This window comes from Palaemon carinicauda, chromosome 24 (genome assembly GCF_036898095.1).
Source record: "Palaemon carinicauda isolate YSFRI2023 chromosome 24, ASM3689809v2, whole genome shotgun sequence".
Lineage (NCBI taxonomy): Eukaryota > Metazoa > Arthropoda > Malacostraca > Decapoda > Palaemonidae > Palaemon > Palaemon carinicauda.
This window is the reverse complement of record NC_090748.1, coordinates 67,196,093-67,208,592: the sequence shown is the minus strand read 5'-3', so window position 1 is coordinate 67,208,592 and position 12,500 is coordinate 67,196,093. Positions and strand designations below refer to the sequence as shown.

Genomic DNA, 12,500 nt, shown 5'->3' with positions numbered 1-12,500 from the left:
GACCACAATTCCAGTTGGCACCTCATAGAGGATCGTCCCAGTCGTTACGTTGGGTCCTTCTGGGAGGTCCCCACTGCCACCACGCATTCCTCCCAGGTCATAGAGGACGTCAGGATCTTCTAAATAGGTCAAGTTCATCAGTCTCTCTAAATTGGAATCTTCCCAACTGGTTTCCGAATAAGGAACCGTTAGGTTTTGCAACAGATACTGGAAAGGGTTTAGCGGTCCCATTGCTGAGCTATATACACTTAGGTTACGATTAATAGCCATGTTATATTGGAAATTGTATCCCGGACGTAAATCTATGTAGTTGCTAAGGTTTTATTTCTGACATGTTTGGAAAACTAATCAAATTCTCTATAGCTGTAAGTTTGGATGTCTTCCCGTTTGAATATTAGTTTCAAACTTCAAAGTAATGGGAGCCAGTAAACATTGGAAACGAAGTTTTTATAGCAGTTTCTGCTGCTTTCTTCTTTTTCGAAAGAAAAACGATAGCATTTAGTCATTTCAAAATTTGATTGTATAACGTTTATACCTTCACAGCAAACACATCCCTTCAAAACTTTTATGCCATTTATTTACTGAGTAGCCAGACGGTTCATTCGGTGTAAACGGCATATTTGAAGTGTCTTTTCAGTGAAGCAAAACGTACCAGACTTTATCAGCCAAAAGAGGATGAACCACAACCTTACAAAGGATTTAATCTATCTCGCAAACAATTTATTGATTTCTGGTAATCTTAACTGCCACTTCAGTCAATAACTTTCCAACTCTTATTGACTCAAGACTTAAGCTCCCATGTTCCAAGAATTTCTGCCAGGATCAGGAGTCACAGCGTTCAGAATAAAAACAGTTGGGGCAATGATTTTTATCTTTATATTTTAGCGTTATTTTTAATATATGCTATTTAGTGTCACGCATGTTAATATGCTTCAAGTCAATCTAAAAAAAAAAAAATATATCTGATTTTCTATCAGAACCTGCAAGTTTCTAGTTTATTCTATTCAGTTAAGATCGGTATATCTACTTTCAAAACGTCGCCTTCTTTTATTTTACTCACAGATTGTAATTACCATTAACTGGTGCATATTTTGCTCTAGGGTTTCATTAAGTCAGCTTTTCACTTCTCAAAGAATTCCTTAGCTTTCCACGAAATTTCTCTTTTCAACAATGAGATTGTTATCAATCTTTCCCTTTCATATATTATATAGTTCACCGTTTTATTTCTATTCTTTCTGACACAGATAAAACCGTTCAAAATAATACGGTCACCCGGCTTTGGTCGTTGTAGCAGGCCGTAACTGAAGAAGTGGACGGGAAACAGTAGAAGGGGCCGGGAATTGACCCGAAACTGACCATTAGGGAATTTTCTTATCTCATGTTTTCCTTGGCAGATTTTTCAGGCATTTTCAAAGTTTCTCCTTCCCCTTCTTTGCCTCGAAATTCAATTAACTTTGTTACTCACACAAGATCAGGGTCCTCACTCCACACTATTGTGGACTAAAATATACATTATTGTGCAAGTATAAATGAAGGAAAATTTTAATATACGAAGCTTAGTGAAACCGTTGTGATGACCTTTAGAACTAGCTTAATTTTCTTGTATTTCTTTTTATATTTATTACTTTAGAGTTTGTCTGTGTCAGAGAAGAAAAAAAAGAACAAAGCAACCGTAATTTCGAGTATTAATTGCTTGAGTCTAAATAAAGTCATATTTTTCGTATAATGTATGACATTTTTTTGTTTGATACAATAACACATACATACTGTATTATATTGCTATTAGCACAGCAGCATTTCCTTTATTATTTTCCGTTCTTTCATCGTGAATGTTTGCACATTACACTAATTTGTATTTATGTTTATTATATTAATCACTATTGTCTTCAATGCCTGTATTGTTATCACTTACATGAAATCAATTATCCAACTAGAAAAAGACTCGTACATTTGTCTACATATCAGTGAGTCATGAGGATATGCTATGAAATAGAGTATACTGAATATTCACTTTCAAGCTGACCTTGAACTTTCTGAAAATAATTTGGTCTTTATCGAATATGGGATTTTTTCATATCCTTTTATGCTTGGAGAACATGATTCAAGTAGTACGTTTATTAATCATTATATTTTATAGCTTATCAAAGTATTAAAAAATAATTATTAATACTTCTTAACAACTTTTATAGCTACTTTCCTAAACCCGTATTTTCTAAACCATTTCATAAAATACTTTACTCAATGGAATTTTCTCTCTCTCTCTCTCTCTCTCTCTCTCTCTCTCTCTCTCTCTCTCTCTCTCTCTCTCTCTCTCTCGAGTTTTCTATGGCTTTAGGTTCGTGATCCACTTCTGCATATTAGTTCCTCGAAACTGGGAAGAGTTTTCCGATTTCTTTTATTTCTCCACTTCCTTAAATGTTGGGGTCATATCGTATTTTCTTGGGACATCTCCGATAGCCTCTTTCTTTCTTATCCACTCTTCGATCTTCAATAATCTGGAAAAAAATATGAACGTATTGTTACTGATACAATATACAATGGACTGAGTAGAAATATACACAGAATAACTGATTAAAGCTGCGTGTGTGAAGCTTTTAGAATTTATGAGTAACGTCTTGAGAGATCGATGAGTAATCTTATGAAGACGGGTGGTTTCTTTGCACAAACATAATGATAGTGTGATAACTACTTCTAGTACTGAAACTGACTTCCCCTCTTTATCCCTTAGATATTTATTCCAGAGAACCAAAAACAGAACCACTATTTAGGTGCTCCAGAAGGAAACTGGAATATCACTGAGAAATTAATGAAATACATAAAGTTACGAACCACCTATCTCCGAATACATAATTTTTTTTTTCTTTCTTTTCTTTTATAAACATTGCTGTTAAGTTCAAGTGCCGCAGTAAGAGTAAAATTGCCATGTAACAAACCTCGTGAACAAAATTAGTCACTTGAGAGCTACTGATTGTGCAACTTCATTAATATGAATGTTTGTAACCATATTATAATAAAGATCAAGATTCCAGATAGATTGCAATGCTCCGAATATCTGCCAAAGAGAAAGTGTAAAGATAAAAAGAAAATCGCTAAAGTCTTCGACATTATCAACACCTTCAGACCTGGACTCCTGGCCAGAAGTTTTGCGCCATCTTTCATTTCCCATATTTGGTTCATTTTAAACAATCAGTAATTCAACTTGCAAGTTATGAAAGATTTTCCGATGGGTCATAAAGTGAATAAATTTCTTTATACTTAGATTATGAAAATATATTAATTATTCTATAATTAATATTACTGTACTGCCAGTTATTTAATTACCATTAAACATCGTTTGCAAGATGCATAAAAGGAAATATAAACTAAGTATGTTAAATTCATGACCCGTGATTCGTTATTTGAAGCAAGGAAGGTTCTGTTACAAAATTTTCTCCAGATAATATTATAAAATTCTTGCGATCCCTACGGTACAAAAAAAAGGCCTCAGTCCAATATAGGTTTATCGATCGATTTTGAAAGTATTAAGGAATTTCTGAGTTAAAGGATAATTGGATAAGACCAGTATAGATTCTCACCCAAAACGGAAATTAGATTACAATTCATATGTAAAAATAACTGGTTAGTCCTACCATTGGATAAGCTCAGATTATGTTATTTCATCAACTGCTACATTCAGCGGTGAGGTAAAATTTGAAAAAAAAAAAAAAAAAAAAAAAAAACAGGAATGGGGGATGAAAGATGGTGATAATGGAATATGGAGTTATCCGTTGTCCTTATCTACATTCAGGATAGAAGACCATATAGATGGAAGAAGCCTGAGAGGCATTGAGTTCAAAGCAAGGTCCCGTAGACAAAAAAAAAAAAAAAGGAAAAAAAAATCGGAGGTAACGTCAAGAACTATAAGAAGTTGACGAAGTTTATAATCATAATACAGAGTAGTGCTAATGCATTATTAATTATGGAGAGAGAGAGAGAGAGAGAGAGAGAGAGAGAGAGAGAGAGAGAGAGAGAGAGAGAGAGAGAGAGAGAGAGAGAGAGAGAGAGAGAGTAGAACACCAATTCAACAATTAAATTCTGTTTGTCTTAATCTTCTTGTTTTGCTGACCAAGACTTCACAAGTAACTAATCGTTTATATATGTGTGCGAAGCAAACAACAACTTCAATTTGCTGTTTGTGATACGTATAATTGCAACAGTCATAACACCAGGATAAAAAAAAGGCAACAGAATACTTCAATATGGAACGTCCAACAACAGAGGTGTAGGAGACTATTTTCACCAACAAAACCACACCGATAACATTTTTGCTGATTGCTCAAGAATGTGTGAATGATGGTCACATTATTACAATGAGGTCTGCCCTCGGGGAAACAAGAAAAATCAAGCCAATGCTAAAGATGTACGAGAATAGAAAAAGTAGGTGCGTTGGGAACACTGTTAAAATGGCAGGTATTGTAAAGGTTTTTCTCTAAGTGGCGAGGGTTTAAGAAAAAGGAAAAATACAAATAATGTAACATAAGTAAGTAGAATCTAAAAAAAAAAAAAAAAAAAAAAAAAAAAAATACGCCCAACTGGTGTAGATATTTGGTAAAATATCTGTATATGGGTATTCTTAAAAACAGCATGAAATATCCCCATTACATTTTAACTTTTACAATGCGCAAATCCACTCAAATCTTGCAGCTGAAAATTTCCATTAGTGAAAGCTGGACTGTTTACTCGATACATCCATTTTTGATGCGATAAATGGAATATAAAAATTCCAGGTTTGAAAAAAGAAAATTCCCAAAAGGGAGGGATGAAACGATCAACCAAAGGCAGTGAAACTTAATAGATATTTCATCAAAAATGGCACAAGAGCTCATACCACAATTTTTGATTCATCCATTTTTTACTTATATCCTACCAAGCATCAACGAATAGAAAATTATTTATTGAAAAAATCAAACGATCGTTCGGGATCATAATCACTATAAAAACACGAAGAAAAGAGTAAATAGTTAGAATAGAAGTGGTAGTGAATTCTTGAATATTTCAAATAAATTTATTTAAAAAGCTTAAATTTAGTAATATATATATATATCAAAGAAAATCCTCATTTCTTATGAAGAATTTTATTTTCAAACGATAAAAGTCAAACAGAATTAATCAAACCGGTGCCTTTGACATTTCACAGACAGTCTATTCCTGCCAACTGGAAACAAAATATGAAATTGAAATAAAAGACCAAAAGTGTGACGTAATTCTGATTCATGGCTGAGGAATAAAAAGACCGTCCACACAATGAAATGGTGATAATATAACGTCCGTTCCTTCGGGCCTTTTTGTCTCATGTTGTGGCTGTCTAAGTTGCTGTCTTTGGCCTATGTTGTTATTCTCTGGTGATGAAAAGGGAGTTCAGAGGTGAAAAAACCCAACAAACCAGATTTAAATAATTAAGAGAATGAACTAGGGGTTTTCCTTTCCCCTATCTCCTTGCAGATATTTGCCAGAACTCATTCAATGTATTATATATGCTAAGAGTTGCAAAATTTGCAATTTACTAAAATTTTTAGGAGGATTTTAGCAACCCATTAAGAGAGTAACAAATGAGAGGTACAGGCTGCTTTGATCAATATTGGAAGCACCATAGATGGAAACAATCCCTTACCCATTGAACCGACAGACATACAAATTAGTTTTTCAATCCAGGAATTAGATCTTGATCACTGATATTGTCTTCCTCGTCTCTTCCAGCACAGGTTGTCGATAAGGCAGTTACCACAGACACGACAGATACCGAGGCCGAAGGTATTTCTCCTCATACAAATCCCCCAATTACGAATAACGAGCAAAAAATTAACGATCACGACGTTTGGCGAAGTGATAAGAGGAGCGGCTATTACTTGATCATCATTTCCTGTTCGAGGATTGTTTAATATGTTTTCAGAATTTGAACAGAATTGCGTGACAAAATGGCTTTAATTAGTATTTCCTAATTCAATCCACTTATTCAAATAACCGTAAAAACAGAACAGAAATTATTTCATTAATTATAAGTAACTTTTTGTTTCTGAAAAAAAAAAAGTTTCTAGACGTGAATATATGTGTGGATTCCTATTGTGGATTTCCACTATTATTCCGCACCGATATCTAGTCTCGTAACTTGGAATTTGGCTCACTAAGGTCCCTCTATCATTATTATTATTATTTTTATTAATATTCTTATTCTTATTATTATTATCATTATTATTATTATTATTATTACTATTATTATTATTATTATTTGCTAAGCTAAAACCCTAGATGGAAAAAACGGTATGCTATAACCCCAAGGGATCCAACAAGAAAAATAACCCAGTGAGGAAATAAAATAAGGTAGAAGATAAAATAATTTTCCTGATTGTACCCTCAAGCAAGAGAATTCTAAACCAAGACAGTGGAATACCATGGTAGAGTGGCTATGGTACTGCCTAAGACAAGAGAACAATGGTTAGATTTTAGAGTATCCTTTTCCTAGAAGAGCTACTGTACTTTTAGTTAACTGTCACTTAACAATTATATAATTTACAATGTAGTCAGGAAGATGTTAAACAAATAACGTTTTGGGTATCAATGGTTATTTCCACTCCCAAAATTAAAATCCACATTACAGGAAAAGCACAATTGCCCGGTGCTAAAAAAAGCTGTCAAAACAAACTATGGTACTTAACATTGGTAAAGGTGAAGTAGCAGCGTCAGTCATGATGAATTAACGCCCAACACGGGAAAAACACCGAAAGCACAAACAATACGACTATGTGGGCAAGTCCAAAACAGAAGGATGACCTAGAGGGCGCTCGTGTTGGGTGACGGTGGCGTGGTCCAAGTGTGGTTTCTGGGGCCTTTGTTACGGCCCTTCCCTTTGATGAAGGAATTATCTAAATGGAAGACAGCCTGTGAATAGTGGTTTTCACACGCCCCTGATGTATACACGACACCCATGAGGTGCTCGCGCGAGGGTAGTAACCTCTGCATTCCATGCTTTTATCTTTCTCTGGTATATTTGGAAGATTTATATCAGAAAAGTGTAAAGAGGGACTCTTTTCACCGGTCGTCACAGGTCTCTCCCCAGAAATAGATTTTTCCTTCGTCAAAATCCCTTTTATACAGGTTTTCAGGTAAAACAGGGTTAACACTGCAATCAAAATACTCATATTAGAATTATTCTTTCTCACAAACAGATTTTCGCTTTCCATTTTTTATTTTTTTATCGGTAAAGTTTTCGCCCAATCAGAGAATATCTCGAGAGGCGCATTACAAAAAAAGGCTTCGTTTTCTCCACTCAGGCAAAAGTACGCAGTTCAAAGAAATCTAGAAAGGAATTGTTCTGTCTCATCTTTTTGCATTTAAGCGCCTGTTCCGCTTCCAAAACCTTTAGCCTCCTTTTTCATCTTAATATTGTTCTTTTTCAACATACCCTTCTCTCTGCGTTCAAAGAATCGATCTGAAAAGGAGCAGGAGAGGGAGACTTTAATCTTTATGGGTTCTTTTTTTATAATAAGAACAGGTCTCCTTTAAATGCGGGTGAGGGAGGGTACGGATGCACTTCATTCTTATCCCTATGTATAAATTCATTGGAATATGATTTAACATCCTTATAAAACGTCATATGCATTTTATAGCCGTTTAGGCCAATGTTAAACATGAAATGAATATAGAAATACAATATATGCAAATAATTCAATGATTCATGATGCTATAGTTGGAAGGAATAATGAAGTTATAGGTAGTAGGGTGTCCAGGACACCAACCACCCGTTAGGATACTACCGCTAGAGAGTTTTGGGGTCCTTTGACTGGCCAGACTGTACTATATTGGATACTTCTCTCTACTTACGGTGCATTTTCCCTTTGCCCACACATACACCGAATAGTGTGGCCTATTCTTTACATATTCTTCTCTGTTCTCATATACCTGAGAACACTGAGATCACCAAACAATTCTTCTTCACCCAAGGGGTTAACTACTGCACTGTAATTTTTCAGTGACCACTTCCCTCTTTGTAAGGGTAGATGGGACTCTTTAGATATGGTAAGCAGCTCTTCTAGGAGAAGAACACTCCAAAATCAAACCATTGTTCTCTAGTCTTGAGTAATGCCATAGCCTCTGTACCATGGTCTTCCACTGTCTTGGGTTAGAGTTCTCTTTCTTGAGGGTACACTCGGGCACACTATTCTATCTTATTTCTATCTTAGTTTATATAGGAAATATTTACTTTAATGTTGTTACTGTTCTTTTCCTGGTTTCCTTTCCTTACTGGAGTATTTTCCTTGTTGGAGCCTCTGTGCGTATAACATCTGGCTTTTCCAACTAGGGATTTAGCTTAGAAAGTAATAATGATAATAATATAATGGGCATTGGTGGTCTTGGGGAAACCGAAAATGAAAACGGAGAACTTTTTGTAATTTTTTTTCTTTACAAACAACATTTTCTTTGGAGGTACTCTTTTTCAGCACAAGACCATCCACGAATACACATGGAGTTCACCATGTGGCAATTACAAAAATCAAATAGATCACGTAGGCAAGAAAGATTCTGAGAAATGTAAGAAGCTATACAGGTGCTGATATTGGTAGCGTTCGCCAGCTCCTTATTGCAACGCTGAAATTAAAACTGAGAGCACACAACGAAAATGTAGATAGAATACCTAGGTTTGATACAAGCTAGAAGATACGTGTAGATAAATATTTACAATTGAATGTAGGAATTGATTTGCAGCCTTATAGAGTTTAAGAGACAAACAGTTAATGAAGAATGGTGTGATTTCAAGAACAAATATCACTTTAGTGACATGCAGTTACAAGAGTTTAGAGACATTCAGTTACAAGGAGAGAACTATGGATATCAGATGATACTTGTGATACTATCAAAACGAGTCAAAAACAGAATTTGATTGTTGAAGGTTTTTGAGGAAGTAATGAAAATTACACGGTACGCATGCTAAGTATTCTGGTGCAGATAGTGAGGTCAAAAGAAAAGCCAGGAATGACTGGAGAGAGTATTTAGACAAGAAAGCAGATGAGTATGACAAATATATGAGTTCAGGGAGGGGCTATGGTGTAGAATCTGTCATAGAAGTATTAATTAAATCTCTATGGGGGCAAAAAATATGAAGCCTATTTCAATAAAAAAGATGGATCTGTTATAACAATAAAAGATGAAAAAAGGCAACGTTTGACGGAACACGCTAGTGAGGTCATAAAGAGATATGAAGGGAATAATTTGATTAATACATCTGAAGCTGAAAAAGACATTGCTGTGCCTATAGATGAATTCAGTGTGTTTGAAGCTATCATTAAAAAACTCAGGTGATGGATAGCTACCGGTTCCAATATAGAATAACTGCTGAGATGATATTGGCTGAAAATGAAGCGACCCCCACGATACTTAAAAGATTATTTTGTAAAATGTGGCATGAAGAGGCAAACATCTTATAAATGGGCGCTAGGAGTGTTGGCGAAAATGGCAAAATATAGAAGAGACCTGACTGATTGTAATAATTATAGATGCAGCACACTTACGTCAGTTATCATGAAAATATATAGCATGCTTATTCTGAAGAGACTCGACAGAATGATTAATGAAAAGCTGATAGATTAACAAGAAGGATTTAGAAAAAGTATAAGTTATACTGATTAAATGTTAGTTGTAAAGCAAGCTAAAAAACATAGAAATCTACTTTTCACGGCATTTGTAGATTATGAAAAAGCCTTTGATGGTGTGCACCAGCCAATTTCTTGGAGAGTAATGCGTTATTAGGAATTTTTTCTTAAATTTGTAAATTTGATTAAGCCTGTTCATAAGCACTCCAAGTGCAAAGTTAATGTTAGTGGAGTCCCATCAAATGAATTCTAAGCGAACAGTGGAGTAATCAAAGGGAATGTGTTGTCACCTATGTTTTTTATCCTTCTCATGGATTTTGTAATACATAGAATAGTAGGGGATGGGGTAGAAGAATTGGACTGGATTGGTAATAGGAAATTAGCTGACCTAGCGTATGCTGATGACACTGACCTTATTAGCAGAACACCACAGTATTTTCAATGCTTACTTACCACAATGTATGAAATATCAGATGAGGTTGGGCTCGAAATAAATAGAAGATTGACAGAGATGATGAGAACGATATATGCAATGGAAAATTAAATATCATTGGAAGGAGAAAGAATTAATGACAGAATCATTTCAATATTTAGGAACTATGGTTTGAGTTTAATGAAAGAGGGTAAAAAGCAAATCAGCCAATGGGTAGATTACGTAAGATTTGGAAATAGAATCCTCTGAAATTACATGTCAAAATCAGGCTATACGGTATATCAGTTAAGTGATTTTAGGGCTACAGTATGGCCATGAATTGTTGTATGACAATGAAACAACATCCATCTGATTTTGTAGATTTAAGAACAAAATAGCAGGACAGGATTAGTAAACCACCCGTGCTTCACGCACGCTTGTGCACTGTAAAGGTATGTCTGACTTTTGTTTGTATCCCTCTCCCATTGCACAGATAACAACCTGTTTAACCCTGCCTGTTCATGAATTGAACTGTTTGAATTATTGGGACATTCTTGCTCGGAAGAGCTTGAATATAAACTCATGATCCTTTGAAATAAAGATAGTTGCATTCACCTTGCCTCTCAGTTACAACCTAACAGCCCTCTCACACAATTGGTGGCCACTTGAGGACTCGCTCCTTTCCGTTATCCCCCCACAGCTGTGCCCTAATGTTTAAGGATGTCACTTACTGATCCTGAAACACATCCTTCCTCAATGAAACTGCTGCCCTTTGACAGCGGAGAAGTGTTTGCCTGGTTCCATATGCTGAAGTCCAGTTATGCATCAGGGATGTAACTCAGTCTAGTACCAAAGCAGACTATGTTCTCGAGACGATTCCCGAGGACACTTTCCTTATAATCACCGATTAGCTTTGCGAGCAAGGGGACACCACAATAGCCTACCTCCTGGACTAGTACTCGCCATCGCCAGTCACCCGAATAACAAAGCTTTTTCAGCTCTCTCAACAAGCGTTGGGGGACCAGAAGGCTTCGCTCGATATTTCACCCATGAAGTACCTGATGACCAAAGTCGACGAACTTATGGATAGCCACTTCACCACCTGCAAGAACTCCATCAACACCTCCACTCCTGACGAAGAGGACAACTATTCAACATCGAAGGAAGCTGACGTGAAAGTCATATGACATAGATGGTCTCCCTAAGACGTTCCAGAATGGCAACATAGACGCACAACACCCCCTACTTGCTCACACCCCCAACAACATCTATAGCGAAGAAATGTGCGAATAGTTTTTAGTGGCAAAAAAAAAAAAAAAAAAAAAAAAATGCAAGTAGGCCATAGATTGTAGCGGTGGCTCCCCCTGCCACTGATCTTTTTTTTTTCACATGATGCAGGTATGGGTGTGCAATTTTTGGTAGACCCAGGCTTACATGGTTGAGTAAATTGAAGTATGAAGTAGCTGATGATGAATGACCAAGTTGATTTAAAAGCTCAAAATAGACAAAATTTGCGAAAACGAACAGAGGCCCTTTTCGTCGATAGGCGTAGGGGAAGATGGTGATGATGATCATAATGAATTTAAGAAGATACAATATATGCTTAACCCTTACAAAATAAAACTTGAAATCAGAAAGAAAATGTGTTCTTCAACATTTCCACGAGAAGAAACAGAAATGTATTCATTAAAAAAACTTATTTTTTTCCTTCAGAGAATTTTGGTATGTTTACCTTCAACAGAGCAAGCGATCGAGTAAATCTGTTTATTCATAGAGATTTTTTGCTCAAGGATTTTAGGCTCTGGTGATGTATAAGGCCCAGAAAGATGAATTCTTACAACTTTGCATCTCCATTTGCTATTTTTCCCATCATTCGTAACCCACAAAAATAACTCATTTTTATTCATATTTGGTTGGAGAGTGTAATAACATTCATTTTTTTATTTTTCTTTATGAAGCTTCTGTTTTTTTTCCTTTTAGCTTACTGAATTTTATCGTAAGTATGAAATCTTTAGAAAATAAAAATATGGTCTCTCAGACATTTCAGAAAATTATCTTTGAAATCAATTTAATTTCAACAAGTTTTTAATGAAGAGCCACTCAAATTACAGTGATTAGAAATATTAAAACTTTACAGGTATAATGATATTTTTCAGGAAGAAATTTCTTTCTAAAAAGAAAATTCTATTTCTTTAAAATTGTTTCCACATTATTTGAAATCCAAGATATCATCTTCTATTGGAAAACAGCTCTCTTTTATTCATATTTGGTTAGAGATTTTAATCATTTTTTTTTTTACTTCTGCTTATTTTTCCTTTCAGAATTCTAAATACTATCGTACATATGAAATCTTAAAAAAACACATGACCACATTTCATAGATTTTGTATTGTAATTATATCCATTTCAATTAACTACTAAAATTAAAGTGAATAAAAAAGACTAAAACTTTAAAAGTATCGATAT

General features: G+C 35.1%; 1 protein-coding gene across 1 annotated transcript in view; it reads right to left on the bottom strand.

Moving 5' to 3' along the window:
- The window catches only part of LOC137617864 (tachykinin-like peptides receptor 99D), a 70,070-nt gene extending 69,310 nt beyond the window's left edge, over nt 1-760 (bottom strand). The window contains exon 1 of the mRNA XM_068347813.1: nt 1-760. This exon is cut by the window's left edge and continues 168 nt beyond it. Coding sequence (XP_068203914.1) covers nt 1-270 — 270 coding nt within the window. The 5' untranslated portion in view covers nt 271-760.
- Between the last annotated feature and the right edge of the window lie 11,740 nt (nt 761-12,500).